Consider the following 15,249-nt stretch of genomic DNA (forward strand, 5'->3'; position numbering starts at 1 on the left):
ATATTGCAATATACTGTACATGCAATAAAATTGTTAGGTTCTTTATATACAACACATTTTATTCTCTGGCAGCGCCCCCTGCTGTTTTTCTTGTGGCCAAAATTCTGGTTCACCTTCTTTTGCACTTAGTGGTTGACCTACATGCTCAGTGGCTTCCCCACTTTCTTTCTAATCTTAGTGATGGTGTAGGGATCTCAAAGAGAAGGAGGTGAAGTGCCCAGACACCATTCATAATCGGCAAGGGTCATGGTAATCAGATCTGTACCAGATCGTAAAGATATGCAATATTTAATAGTACAGAACTCCTTTAAGGGACAATTCACACTTTGCTATAGTGGTGCTACAGAAAATCACATAAATCAGAAAATGTAACAATGGAAAAATGAGCGAGCACTCATACACTTGGCAACCAAATTGACATATGCAGAAAATATTTATTGTTAAATCCCCATAAAATTCAAGTAATAAAGAATTTTTGAATTTTATGGGGATTTAACAATAAATATTTTCCATTGTTACATTTACTTTTTAACAGAGGGTGGGGTGATTCCCTCTATATGAGCTTGCAGCACCACCCTGTAACTACTAAGGAGTGAGCCACTACAACCCACTACTATTTCCATAAATCAGAAAATGATGTTCATATATATGATCACTCGCATGAATCAAGAAAAAAAGGGAAGTGAATAGTGATCTGGACTATTTAAGACGCAACTTTTACTTCTTATATATTATAAAATATATCCCTCAAAATATAATGGAGGTTCAATGTGAATACGATTTTCCACGATCCCGCACACAGGGGGACTCCTTGGAAACAAAGACAACTGTGTCCACACTTATACATTCAGTGTGAGACACTATGGGGAAACAAGAGCCGGTATGCACTAGCACCTTAGGTGGACAAATATAAGGTAGCAATGACCGGTATGCACTGGCACCTTATGTACACAATTGAGCAATGATGTGGGAGATGACATATAACAGTATATACATAATGCACGGCGGCATCAAAGAAAAAAAAAAAACACACAATGATTAGGTGCAAGGGTTCACTATGCAAGAGAATGCACAGCTGCACCTGTATCATGAAGGTGCACGGCGGCACCAATGAAACCCAGTGTCCTACCCTACAGATGATGGACTCTTCAGACACCTTAGTTTCACGGTTTCTTGGCAGGGTGGTCCGGTTCGATGGTAGGAGGTCCTTGAGATATGAGGGAATCACAGGAAGATGCCCCTATATGTCCCTACAATAGTCCTATAGGTCTAACCACGGAGTGTCCCACTAATTGGGCCCCCATCCAGAACCTAACCCTGGAATTGCGTTCCCCATTTTGCCCTGAAAAGATTCCGACATGCACGTTTTTGAAGGCAGAAACAGTCCTCTCATCAGGGGAATATGAAAAGTGGGCTATAAATCATTCACTTGCCGGAGAAGATATTCACCACTAAGCGTTTGCTGGAGCAAATGCAAAAGCCACTGGGAAGGATAATTCCCAGTGGAGTAAAATGCACAGGTAGGTGCCAAAAAGAAAGGGAAAAAGGAAGAGGGACAGATGGAAGACCCCCTCCCCTAATTGCGGTACACAATTTGGGCCGCAGGCATAGATGTTACCTGGCTGTCTGCAGGGGCCCTCCAGTATTTGAAGTGTCGCATCCACCTGTGCGCACAGCGAGCAGCGTGATGACGTCAACAATCGCGAGATATGGCGGGCGCATGCACAGAAGGATTGCCAGGGACCGGAGTGTAGCGCGCATTTAAGGGCACTCACTGCGCCTGCGCCAATGGCAGAGATCGAAAGTAAGTCACCGCGCAGGCGCGCCAACTCCAATACACACGCTATAGCTTTTAGATACACTGCCGACATCGCCGAACATAACAACCCTCATGCCAATGTCGATGGCATGAGGGAAAACACCACAGTGTATAGGATACAAACACAAAGATGGCTGTCCACCATATATATATATATATATATATACTGTGGAAGCATATTTAGCATAAACAGGGCAAAATATAGATAAATAGATTGTCCATGAATATGGGCATCGATATAGGAGCACCATATTGGTGTGTTCTAATGGGCATCGGGATATATGCCCATATAGCCTACACCTGAACAGACCCAGATATGGGTATGTAATAGATAAGGAATGGTATTTGTGGTGGTTTGATGTTTTAATTTCCTGACCATGGGTAGAAGGAAGACTCAAGGGGGGTGGTGGGCACCATATGAGAAAGAGTCTGTTATAATGGAATATGCAGAAAATATCATTGGGACAAATTCCTTGTAGTACTTCAGGGTACGTGAAGGAATGGGCAAATCTCAATTGACACTTTTAATAGGTGCTAAAGGAAGCAACCAAAATGAAGTTGTTCATTTAAGCCTCTAGGGGATACCGTATCAAGTTTGAATGTCCAGCGTGCTTCCCGCTGTAGGAGGAGACGATCCCAATCACCACCACGTGTAGGCGGTGGGATTTTGTCAATGCCTATAGCCTTAATGCAATTTGAGTCCCCCCCCGTGGGTGTCATTCACATGCCGGGCCACTGGTGTATCGCGCTCATTCGCGATGTCGCCCAGGTGCTCCCCGAGGCGTCTCCGCAACTCTTTTAGTTTTACCTATATATATATTCAAGTCCGCACATGCATGTGATCTTATAGATCACACCCCGTGTGCGGCAATTGATGAAGTCCTAGATGGTAAGAGACTTCTGCAAATTCGAGCTGTAGAAGGTTTTACTGCTCTGTAGTATCTTGCATGCCACACAGCCACTGCACCTATAACAGCCATTCATCTTACAGTCCAACCAAGTGGTCCCTTGAGTGGCTGGGGTATAGTGGCTGTGGACAAACATATCTTTGAGGCTATTGCCTCTTCTAAAGGAGATCTGCGGATAACTGAAAATGGTCTCTTTAATCTCAGGGTCCATCAATAAGACGGGCCAATGTTGACGGAGGATATCCCCGATTTGTCCTGATGCCTCATCAAATGTTGCGATGAGGCGGATCTGTTTTCGGTATCCTCTTTAACCTTAGGTACCAGCAGATCAGACCGCTTTGCTGATAGAGCGGCCTGATATGCTAGTTTTAGAACACCATTGGGGTATCCTCTAGCAAGGAACCGCTTTTGTAGGACCCTTGCTTGATCGACGAACTCGGTCTTACTGGAGCAGTTGCGTCTTAGACGCAAATATTGGCTTTTTGGTATACCCCTTTTCTGAGAAAAGGGGTGGCCACTGTCCCAGTGTAGTACAGAGTTCGTTGAGGTGGGCTTCCTGTAGATTGTTGTGTCAAGCTCATTTGAGATGCCTCTAGATATTTTAATATCCAGAAACGCCAAGTTGTCCCTATTTGCTTCTGATGTGAAGCGTAATCCTATTTCATTGAAGTTAAGTTTGACCACAAACTCCAAAAAGGACTCTGTAGTGTCATTCCAGATGACAAAAATGTCATCTATGTACCGTGCGCACATTAAAATGGGCCCGGTACATGACGACATTGAATCACCAAAGACCATCAATTGATGATGTTTCCATTGAGGATAGCAGCATCCTGGGCAGTATTGATGTTGAGGCCCTGTACTCCTCCATTCCCCATGAGGCAGGACTCAGGGCAGTTGAGTATTATCTCAACATGAGAGGAATTCAGTACAGGGCACATCATCAATTTGTTTTGAAATTACTAAGGTTCCTTCTACAGCTCGAATTTGCAGAAGTCTTTAATATCTAGGACTTCATCAATTGCCGCACACGGGGTGTGATCTATAAGATCACATGCATGTGCGGACTTGAATATATAGGTAAAACTAAAAGAGTTGCGGAGACGCCTCGGGTAGCACCTGGGCGACATCGCGAATTAGCGCGATACAACAGTGGCCTGGCATGTGAATGACACCCACGGGGGGGGACGACTCAAATTGCATTAAGGCTATAGGCATTGACAAAATCTCACCGCCTACACGTGGTGGTGATTGGAATCATCTCCTCCTACAGCGGGAAGCACGCTGGACATTCAAACTTGATACGGTATCCCCTAGAGGCTTAAATGAACAACTTCATTTGGGTTGCTTCCTTTAGCACCTATTAAAAGTGTCAATTGAGATTTGCCCATTCCTTCGCGTACCCTGAAGTACTACAAGGAATTTGTCCCGATGATATTTTCTGCATATTCCATTATAACAGACTCTTTCTCATATGGTGCCCACCATCCCCCTTGAGTCGTCTTTCTAGCCATGGTCAGGAAATTAAAACCATCAAACCACCACAAATACCATTCCTTATCTATTACATACCCCTATCTGGGTCTGTTCAGGTGTAGGCTTTATGGGCATATATCCCGATGCCCATTAGAACACACCAATATGGTGCTCCTATATCGATGCCCATATTCATGGACAATCTATATTTTGCCCGCTTTATGCTAAATATGCTTCCACAGTATATATATGGTGGACAGCCATCTTTGTGTTTGTATCCTATACACTGTGGTGTTTTCCCTCATGCCATCGACATTGGCATGAGGGTTGTTATGTTCGGCGATGTCGGCAGTGTATCTAAAAGCTATAGCGTGTGTATTGGAGTTGGCGCACCTGCGCGGTGACTTACTTTCAATCCCAGCCATTGGCGCAGGCACAGTGAGTGCCCTTCAATGCGCGCTACACTCCGGTTCCTGGCAATCCTTCTGCGCATGCTCCCGCCATATCTCGCGATTGTTGACGTCATCACGCTGCGTGCTGTGCGCACAGGTGGACGCGACACTTCAAATACCGGAGGGCCCCTGCAGACAGCCAGGTAACATCTATGCCTGCGGCCCCAATTGCGTACCGCAATTAGGGGAGGGGGTCTTCCATCTGTCCCTCTTCCTTTTTCCCTTTCTTTTTGGCACCTACCTGTGCATTTTACTCCACTGGGAATTATCCTTCCCAGTGGCTTTTGCATTTGCTGGCAAGCATTTTCTCAAGGAAACGCTTGGTGGTGAATATCTTCTCCGGCAAGTGAATGATTTATAGCCCACTTTTCATATTCCCCAGATGAGAGGACTGTTTCTGCCTCAGAAACGTGCATGTCGGGATCTTTTCAGGGCAAAATAGGGAACGCAATTCCAGGGTTAGGTTCCGGACGGAGGCCCAATTAGTGGGACACTCCGTGGTTAGCCCTATAGGGTCATCCAGGGACATATAGGAGCATCTTTCTGTGATTCCCTCATATCACAAGGACCTCCTACCATCGAACCGGACCACCCTGCCAAGAAACAGTGAAACGAAGGTGTCTGAAGAGTCCATCATCTGTAGGGTAGGACACTGGGTTTCATTGGTGCCGCCGTGCACCTTCATGATACAGGTGCAGCTGTGCATTCTCTTGCATGGTGAACCCTTTGACCTAATCATTGTGTGATTTTTTCTTTGATGCCACCGTGCATTATGTATATACTGTTATATGTCATCTCCCACATCATTGCTCAATTGTGCACCTAAGGTGCCAGTGCATACCGGTCATTGCTACCTTATATTTGTGCACCTAAGGTGCTAGTGCATACCGGCTCTTGTTTCCCCATAGTGTCTCACACTGAATGTATAAGTGTGGACACAGTTGTCTTTGTTTCCAAGGAGTCCCCCTGTGTGCGGGATCGTGGAAAATCGTATTCACATTGAACCTCCATTATATTTTGAGGGATTTATTTTATAATGTATAAGAAGTAAAAGTTACGTCTTAAATAGTCCAGATCACTATTCACTTCCCTTTTTTTCTACAGAAAAATCACACTATCATACTGAGCTTGGGAGTAACTTTTGTAGTAAACTTTTATTTTATTTTTTTACTACAAAATGTATGAACATTCGCAAATGTAATGTAAATGTTTCAGAAGGTCCTCTGACCTGGGGATAGGTCAGGTAAAGCAGTGATGGTGGAGGCAGCCATTCCAGACTGCCTGTCAGTAATTCCATTGAATAATGTTATATTTGTAACTAACAGATTAGCAGATATAGGTACCACAACTGTTGATCCATCAACATTCAAAGGTGGGAAGGTGAATACAGATCATTTGAAGACCAAGGAAAGAAGGACAAGACACAGGGGACAATTTGGAAGTCCACATAATCTTAAACTTTCATGTTTTGATGGGGCTGTGCCATAGTCACTTGTTACAACCCTGACCATATCTAACCTGGTAGGCTTTAGACAAGGTATGCAAACTTTCAGGGGTTCTCCAGGATTTACATATTGATGGCTTATACTCAGGACTGAAGGTCTTCTCAAAGAGGTGGTCTACAGAGTACTATGATGAAGTTCTACAGACAGACAGTTCTGCTACCTTAATGGTAAATCAGGGGTCCTTCTGCACACTATGATGTCAACATCATCAAGAGATGACTCCACTCAGTGCAATATCAATCAGGATACAGAAATATTCATAAATGCATTATTCTATGGACATCATTAATCCCACCTCTCAGCCTCCTCCTCTTCCTTCTCCTGTTTCCGCTGCTGCTCCAGCTCTTGTAATTTGAGATGTTCAACGTTCCTCTTGTTTATGGCCTCCTCACTAAAGTGGTTGGTTTCATCAAAAGATATCTGATTAAACAAGTTATAATATAAAAATGTTATTGGAATTATTGCATGTCTGTGTAGCTTCTGAGCGTCCTTTATATCCACAATTACTACAATCTATAATTCATACTCCAGACAAGTAGGGATGTACTCTAATAACTCTTAATACTTATGTTCACATCACATTGTGACATATATTTAGAGCATATGGTGAGATAGCTCCCAACATAGATGCTAAACGTGTCAACAGGGTTAAATAAGCTTACCATGAGCCAAAAGACCAACCTTTCAGTTCCATCTGGCCATTGTATATCGTCTACCGCAAAAAAAGGCATGGTGTAGTAGCTTATGCTAGGACTTATACAATGGTGACCAGTAAAAAAGTATGCCGTGTGGTATACTCCTTTTAGGCTACTTTCACACCAGCGTTTTTGCTGGATCCGGCAAGGTTCAGCAAAAACGCTTCCGTTACTTATAATACAACCATCTGCATCTGTTATAAACGGATCCGGTTGTATTATCTTTAACATAGTCAAGACAGACCCGTCATGAACTCCATTGAAAGTCAATGGAGGACGGATCAGTTTTCTATTGTGTCAGAGAAAATGGATCCGTCCCTATTCACTTGCATTGTGGGTCATGACGGATCCGTCTTGCTCCTCATCCCAGGACGGAAAGCAAACCGCAGCATGCTGCAGTTTGCTCTCCTGTATGAGAACAGAATGCATTTTGGAGCATTCTTTTCAGTTACGTTTTGTCCCCATTGACAATGAATGGGGACAAAACGGAAGCATTTTTTTCCGGTATTGAGACGCTCTGACGGATCTCAATACCGGAAAATATTAACGCTAGTGTGAAAGTAGCCTTACATAAGGATCCTCAGTGTGATAGATCCGGCAAGGTTTCAAGGCACTCCGCTTAAAAAGGGGGCAGAGTCCCTTTAAATGTTGCAGGCACGGGTTCCACTCTTCATCCACCTCGTAGGTAACTTCTGCCTACTGCTGAATGGAGGAATGGACTTGCTTTAATTTGGTATGATACCTTTTTAATGATGTTCACACTATATGGATTTTATGTGGTAATACATAGATATTCATTCTGAAGTCCTTGTCTGGTGCATTTCTTGTTTTTAACTCTTTCTATGGAGTCCCATCACTCTGACATGATGGGGACGAACCCTGTTTATTTAACTTTTATTACGGTTGTGTTCTAGATTGTCTCCGTTAGATCCTGAACCCAGGACCTACTGAATGGGAAGGCAGAAACCTTACTGGTTAAGCCTCTGCGTCTGGAGGAAAGAAGGTTTGTACACAAACATAGAAGAGGATTCTTTACGGTAAGAGCAGTAAGACTATGGAACTCTCTGCCTGAGGAGGTGGTGATGGTGAGTACAATAAAGGAATTCAAGAGGGGCCTGGATGTATTTCTGGAGTGTAATAATATTACAGGCTATAGCTACTAGAGAGGGGTCGTTGATCCAGGGAGTTATTCCGATTGGAGTCGGGGAGGAAATTTTTCCCCCTTAAGTGGGGAAAATTGGCTTCTACCTCACAGGGTTTGTTTTTGCCTTCCTCTGGATCAACTTGCAGGATGACAGGCCGAACTGGATGGACAAATGTCTTTTTTTGGCTTTTTATACTATGTTACTATGTATTCTAAACTCAATATAAACCTCAATAGTATTATTCCCATGCATATACTGGTATGGGTGTTTAAAAGGATAACAGCAGCAATAGTATAATTTATTTAGTAATTACAAAAACCTTAATGGTGCAGAATAAATTACAATAACACACTGTGTATATATTTATTTGTGTGCACGATTTATTTTGCATCATTAAACTTTTATAATTACTAATGAAATTCTTTTGCTGTTATCTGGGGGGGGGGGGATTCTGATGTTCTGACCTTTGCTATGGGATCGTATGATTTGTGTGGAAGTAGTGTGCAAAATAGACTTAAAGTAAAAAACTAAAAAAGCTATTGAAGACAAAAACAGGTGCAATATCCCATAGTAACCAATCAGAATCCACTTTATATTTAATCTAAAGGAGTAATCTGATCATTTGCCATAAGGGGATCTGTCACATTTTGTCTGGTCTAGTTTCCATGCATACTAGTTTCTCTTTAGCCATCTACGGTAAATAACCATTGTATTATTTCACCTTAACATCACATGCCAGATATTTTCCATCCTCAGTGTTAAACATGAGCATCATCCCTTGTAGTGACCGCACTGCATCTATAGCACTTGACATATTTTGAAACTGGAGGAAAGCATCAAAAGGATGAAGACCACCAGTTCCCTGCTGGTTTCCACTCCCGTCTTCTCTATATGGATCCAGCATAGGTATGTCAATATTCACAATGCTTCCAAATTTTTCAAAAGTGCTTCTCAAAACCTCTTCACTTGGCTTTTCGGAGTTTGAATCCATTGCCAAGAACCATTTACTTGGCAAGCCCTCCAAATGAATGCACGATGGTGATGTAAAATTCTCTGCATTGTCCTCCGAATCTTCTTTTTCTGTAAGTAATTTCTTAGTGGTGTCATTGGCTGGAAGGTCAGCAGGCGCCTGAATTACTACCATGTTTAATGGTATAGGCAGGCAACTGATTGGCAAGCTTTGCCCGTTAAGCTTTTCAAAAAATTTGTTAGCCAGAAGTTTAGTGTCTGTTTCTCCTTCAATTCGAATACATTCTTTTGTTGTTCTTGAAACCCTAAGAGAACTAAATTTGTCTGGAGCAACCACATTTTTCAGCTCTTCCAAAATGTCCCAGTTTGATATTGGTCTGCATTCTTCTGTTTCATCCGGAAGTATAATCGAGATGATTAATTTTGCTTTGGGTTTAAGATACAGATGGTAAAGGGCACTTAGCTCCACGGCTTCAGAGTCATCGTATACTGGAGTAACTATCATTGTGCTAAGGCGATCTGCAACAAAGCAGAAGACAGTATATTAGAGACCACTACTTTGGACATACACAATAAGAGCTCATACACACAGCCATATTATAGCTCCATTTTGTATGACAACACAATAGGGCTTTCATCGAGGTGCATGAGAACCTCTGTATGCCACGGATTTCATACAGAGGCAATGCAATGTTTTGTTTTCTGTCAAATTAAGTGCAAATATGAGGAAACAAAACTATTGCAGTCCAATGGAGCTTTCCCTCTCTAGAGCGATTGCTGCTAGAATCAAATTTATTTTTACATGGGCCCACAGTTATTAATCAGTTTATGCTAGTTGTTGTAAGCTGAGCTACAAAATGGTACAATTTGTTTTAAAAAAAAATTCACGTTCTGTACCATTCTCACAAAAAAGGAAGGGTTAAGCTTTTAGATACATTTATAATATAAACACTAAAGCCATAAAATGGTGCAAATCTTGGTACCAAATCTAGACATAGAATTAATTTTCTGACCTTCAGACAGCCAAATTTATTAAGAGGCATTAACCCATTATTAAGTTTGGCGCAACTCGAAACACCAGACTTAATAAATCTGATAGAGCCTGTATGGCTCTGTAGTAAAAGAGCTGTACAGGCTCAGAAATAAAAGGGTCATACAGGGTCCATACACAGCTGTACAGATTCCTGAGCTCTGTGCACAAGCCCCTACTTACGGTATATAGAGAAGTTTAATAAAATTCACATATACTCTGTGTAAAGCCCGTTGCACATGAGCATATTCAGTTTGGGAAATACGGTGTGGCGGCCACATTTCCCAGACACGGGCCACTGTTCATCTGACCCAAACTCACTGTACCACAGTGTATTTTGTTGCTGCGAGTTCCTGCTTAACCACTGCTCTACTGTACTGTACTCACACACCGTCAGGGATGACCTGCCCATAGACCCTTCATAAAAAATTTCCCATGAGCCAATGCCCACCTGTGCCGTCCTCATAGCCACCAGCCAGGTAAATAATGATCTGACATTGCCCTCTTGACTCCGTAACTCAACTGTATTGCTATCTTGAGGCAACTGGAGTAGTAGGACACTCTGGCCACCACAGAGGGGCAGTTTTTGGGAAGGTATTTTGTGATGCACTGTGGTACTTGGCTCTGTTAGGGTGATATAATGTGCTGCATTATTGTATTGCTGGCCCTGCTTACTTGTGTTGGCCTTGCCTCATGTCAATTTGGACCCGACTGCAAAATGGGACAACTTTTAGGTTTTTCCCCAGGGGCACTTTAAGTTCCCAGTCAGCCCCTGCACAACGTGTTTCCTGGACTGAACATGCTCCTGTAAAACAGGCCTTTGAGTTTCAGGGACCTAGAAACTATGAATAATCTATGCAAGTGCAATTCATGTTATTAGTGCGAGTCCATTCATATGAAGATTTAAAGTCCCTTTACATGGGCCAGCACAGCAGGTAATTATCGGGAATGATCGGCTTGTTCCTGATAACTGCCTGCTCATCAGAGGTGGTTTTACATGCAGCAATCACCTCTGCCGTATGGAGATGAGGGATCACTGACGTAATTGCTCTTCCCCGTAGAGGAACTTTGTTTCTGAGCAGCACAGCTGTTTAGACACCATAATCAGCTGCCCAGAAATGATCATTTAGGTGATCACATCAGCAATGTTTTCATCTGATTGCATAATGGACAGCATCTTTACATAGGGCAATTATTGGGAACACTCCTTCAGGTATAAAGAGGCCTTTACGCATGGATTTCACCCATTTGAGTACATTAGGTCAAACGTACAGCAGCTTCTGCAATAGAGCAAACTGCAGATTTTGTTTTCAAAACATTTCCTAAGATCTGGGAGAATGTGTGCTCTACATATATAATGGTTTAGAAAAGCTCTGCATTTATTTTACCGTTGCTGAGGACTTAACAGTTAAAATCAAATCCCAATTCATTCTTACTCATCCTTCATCTAGCACTCCCTAATTGAAGGCAAACGATCTCTTGTGGATTTGTTTGCAGTATGAATATAGCAGTGCCCTTCCAGTGAAAGACGTGAATTGTGTAAACATGCTATTATGAAGGTCAACCGTTCCAGGCTGTTTAACAGCAAATTTTTCAAGTGTTTGGAGCTCATCATAGTGCCCCTTAGAGTACATTCACACGACCCTATGTATTTTGAGATCCACAAATGGCGGATCCGCAAAACACGGATACCAGTCGTGTGCGTTTCTTATGATAGCCCTATGATAGAAATGCCTATTGTCCACAATTTCGGACAAGAATACGACATGCTCTGTCTTTTTTTGCGGGGCTGTGGAACCATGTGCTGTCCACATCTTTTGCGGCCCCACTGAGATGAATGGGCCCGCATCTATTCCGCAAAATTAAGAAACTGATGCAGACCCATAAATATGGTTGTGTGACTGTACCCTTACTATGACTCTCTAGTCAATCTTTCATCTGTGGGATCTGAACTTTGATGCTCTTTTATTGAGGTATAGACCCCCTTGCCTAAAAGGACCCTTCTGCAGGTACACACAATGTACCAATGGTATGTCTGCCCCTGAACCATTCACTATGTGATAATTAAAGGGGTTATCCTATGATTCATGTAAAAAATAAATATCAAACATCCTATTGTACATGGCAATCTCTGTTTTAACAAAACTAGAACCAGCCCTGTACCTCACATGGTTCCAGAGCTCCCCCTGGAACTGAGCATGTGTGTCCCCCTCAGCAAGGTGGACAGAGAAATAAGTAAAAAAAAGCAAACCGCAGGTAGCGCTATAGAAATCCATTTTATTGAATAACTCAGAGTCTATACTAGTTTTTTAATTACATGCAATTACAAAAAGGTATTCAGATGCAGTTTTGAAAAATTTAGAATATTTTTCATAGGTCAACCCCTTTAAAAAGATGCACAGGAACACTAAACCCTTAGACCTCTTTTACTGACCGTCGGAAACTGTTCGGGAAAAAAATTATGGTTTTGCGATTGCATTCAGTGTCTTTTTTTTCTGTCCAGATTGTATGCATTTTTTACAAACGTGAGGAAAACTGAAGAACAACACTTAACATCTCCTAGCAACCATCAGTAAAAAAAAGACCTTGCATCCGGATGCCTTCCGTTTTTCATGCAGTTCCATTCATATCTATGGGACCACAGCTGCGTGAAAAACACACTATATAAAACATACTGTGATTTTTCATGAATGGAAAGATGATGCGTGAAAAACGACACTCGTGTACACAGACCTATTGAAGTGAATGGATCAGGATTCAGTCCGGATGCTGTGCGTTCGCAACACGCATTACATCCAGACAGCAAACTTGATCTTGTGAAAGGGCCATAAGCGTGCTCTTCAGGAAAAAGCGCAGCATGTTCTGTATTGTGCGTTTTTCCTGCAGCTATGGCTCCATTGAACTGAATGGGGCTTACGTGATAAACGGAAGGCATCCGGATGTAATGCGTTCTTCACTGATGGTTACAAGGAGATTGTTATTCTTTAGTTTTTCTTCACATGCGTGAAAAACGCATGCAATCTGGATACAGAATGCAGATTGAACTTGCATGCAAGACCATCAGTTTTTCCATGAACAGATCCCGACACAATCCGGATCGCTCATGTGAAAGAGGCCTTAATGCTGTATTACACAGCCCGACGGTAAGGCTAGAATCTCCGTAGCGATTTCAGATCTGGCATTCGGTAAAAGCAAGGTCATGCAGAGATACACAGCATTATAAATTGTTATCATGCCGCACACTCATGAAAATCAGCAGTGTCCATAATGGGAAATCACGCTCGCACACAGAGCATGATTCCCACACAGGACACGCTCGTCTGAAAGAGCCCTAAGGAAAAAATGCAGTTGAGTGGGAAATGTTTTCATAAGTGTGTATGGGTGTGTACACGAATCTGCTGTGAGGCCCATGAAGGGTGGATCAGGTTGGTGTAACTGTTGTCTGTGAGCTATGTCTGATATTGCGCTTTATCTTCTAAAAAAATGGTAGCCCCCCCCCCCCAAAAAAAACACCAAAACCTGCAAAACACCACAAAAGCACCAAAATAAAAAAACCCTATGTGCTCCGTACAGATTCTTTTCTGGTGTTTTTTTATTATTTTTTTTCTGTTATTATTATTAGAGATCAGCAAATTTCTCAAAAATTCGATTTGGCCGGTTCACCCAATTTTCCGAAAATATTAGATCCAAATTTATTAGCGGCAAATCACGTTAAAAAACAGCTATTTCCTGGTTGCAGAGAGCCTGTTCTATTAAACATTTATACAAGTAGAGCCCCCCTGACAGAGTGGAGAGGGTGTCAGCAGTAAGTTTGTGTTGACGTCACTGATTATTTTGCCCTTCCTCTGATCCGTCAGAACAATAACCCCCCAAAAAACTGATCCTGTCTGTTGAGCATCTGCCTTCACCCGATCAGTATTTGGTCAGTAATCCATCAGTATTGCTAATGCCAAAAAAAACAGGAGTGGATCCAAAACAGAGATGACACATGAATGGAATATTTGCATGTCTTCTGTGTTTTGTACCCACTCCTGCTTTTGGCTACCAAATCATAAGCCAATTCTGATGGGACCATACAGGCCTTACGGCTACTACACAGACAGGATCTGTCATGTGTCTAATTTTTCCTTCCTTCTGACAGATCAGAAGAAGGGTGAAATAAATGATGATGTCAACCAGGCCAAAAAGGCAAAATAGTGGCCCATTCATGGAGTGGGGAGGGTGGGAGAACAGCTTGAGAAGTCCACAGAGTGGCCCAATGACATAGTGTTGAAGTAGCAGCAACATGAGGAGACTACAGAGTGGCCCAGTGAAATAGTGTGGAGGTGGCAGCTGCATCAGCAGCATGAGGAGACCACAGAGTGGCCCATTTACATAGTGTTGAGTTGGCAGCAGCACGAGGAAGCCGCATAGTGGCCCAGTGACAGTGTTGATTTAGCAGCAGCATGAGGAGGCCACAGAGTGGCAAGGTGACATAGTATGGAGGTGGCAGCATCAGCAGCATAAGGAGGCCACATAGTGGCAAAGTGACATAGTGTAGAGGTAGCAGCAGCATGAGGAGGCCACAGAGTGGCACAATGACAGAGTGTGGAGGTGGCAGCAGCATCAGGAGACCACAGATTGACCCAGTGACAGAGTGGGGAAGTGGGTGGCAATAACAATACCTGCTGACGATGGTGGGTGTAAGAAGGAGCACATGTGTCATGCCCGGCTCTGACTATGTGCGGAGGTCGGACAGAAAAGCAGCACGTGTTTAGTGTTTGTTTTGGAGTCGTGCTGGATCCGCCTCCCATCAGGTGCACTGGGTGGGGTCATTAGTTTAAATGGCTCTCAATTAGGTTTACCCCAGCACCACAATCAAGGAATACTTCGACAAAAAAAATTCTTGACTCTAGCGCCACGAAGGAGAAAACGGGAACTGCAGGGAGCTTGCATACCTGCCTGCTCCACCACACCATTCACGCTACCAAGTGACAGGGAAGTTTTTTTTTCTCTCTTTTTCACTTCCACCTGCAGTTTAACATAAGGACAAGCAAAAATAAAATGACCACTCTTTCCACAAGAGTAACACAGTTTGTGCAATTTCCTAAAGTCTCTACTATTAGAATGGCAAGAAACCTGACCCAGCTGCATGGGTTCCTCCGCTATCCCAGAGTTACCTGTAACATCACCCGGGGAGGTAGTAGAGACGAAACCACTCGCAGAAGGGATCCCTTGCGCGGAGGGAGCCCTACACCTTTCTCTGATACG

At 43.0% G+C, this 15,249-nt stretch overlaps 1 protein-coding gene across 3 annotated transcripts in view; it reads right to left on the reverse strand.

The window, feature by feature from the left end:
* The window catches only part of LOC120977764 (A-kinase anchor protein 17B), a 59,359-nt gene that overhangs the window by 3,858 nt on the left and 40,252 nt on the right, over nt 1-15,249 (reverse strand). For 2 of the 3 annotated variants that reach the window (XM_040405856.1, XM_040405855.1), the window contains exons 2-3: nt 8,722-9,488; nt 6,456-6,580 (exon numbers count right to left, since the gene is read on the reverse strand). In XM_040405856.1, coding sequence (XP_040261790.1) covers nt 6,456-6,580; nt 8,722-9,474 — 878 coding nt within the window. In that variant the 5' untranslated portion in view covers nt 9,475-9,488. Of the gene's footprint in view, nt 1-6,455; nt 6,581-8,721; nt 9,489-15,249 lie in introns of those variants that run through there. The other variant, XM_040405857.1, reaches the window with a different exon arrangement.

This window comes from Bufo bufo, chromosome 8 (genome assembly GCF_905171765.1).
Source record: "Bufo bufo chromosome 8, aBufBuf1.1, whole genome shotgun sequence".
Taxonomy (NCBI): domain Eukaryota; kingdom Metazoa; phylum Chordata; class Amphibia; order Anura; family Bufonidae; genus Bufo; species Bufo bufo.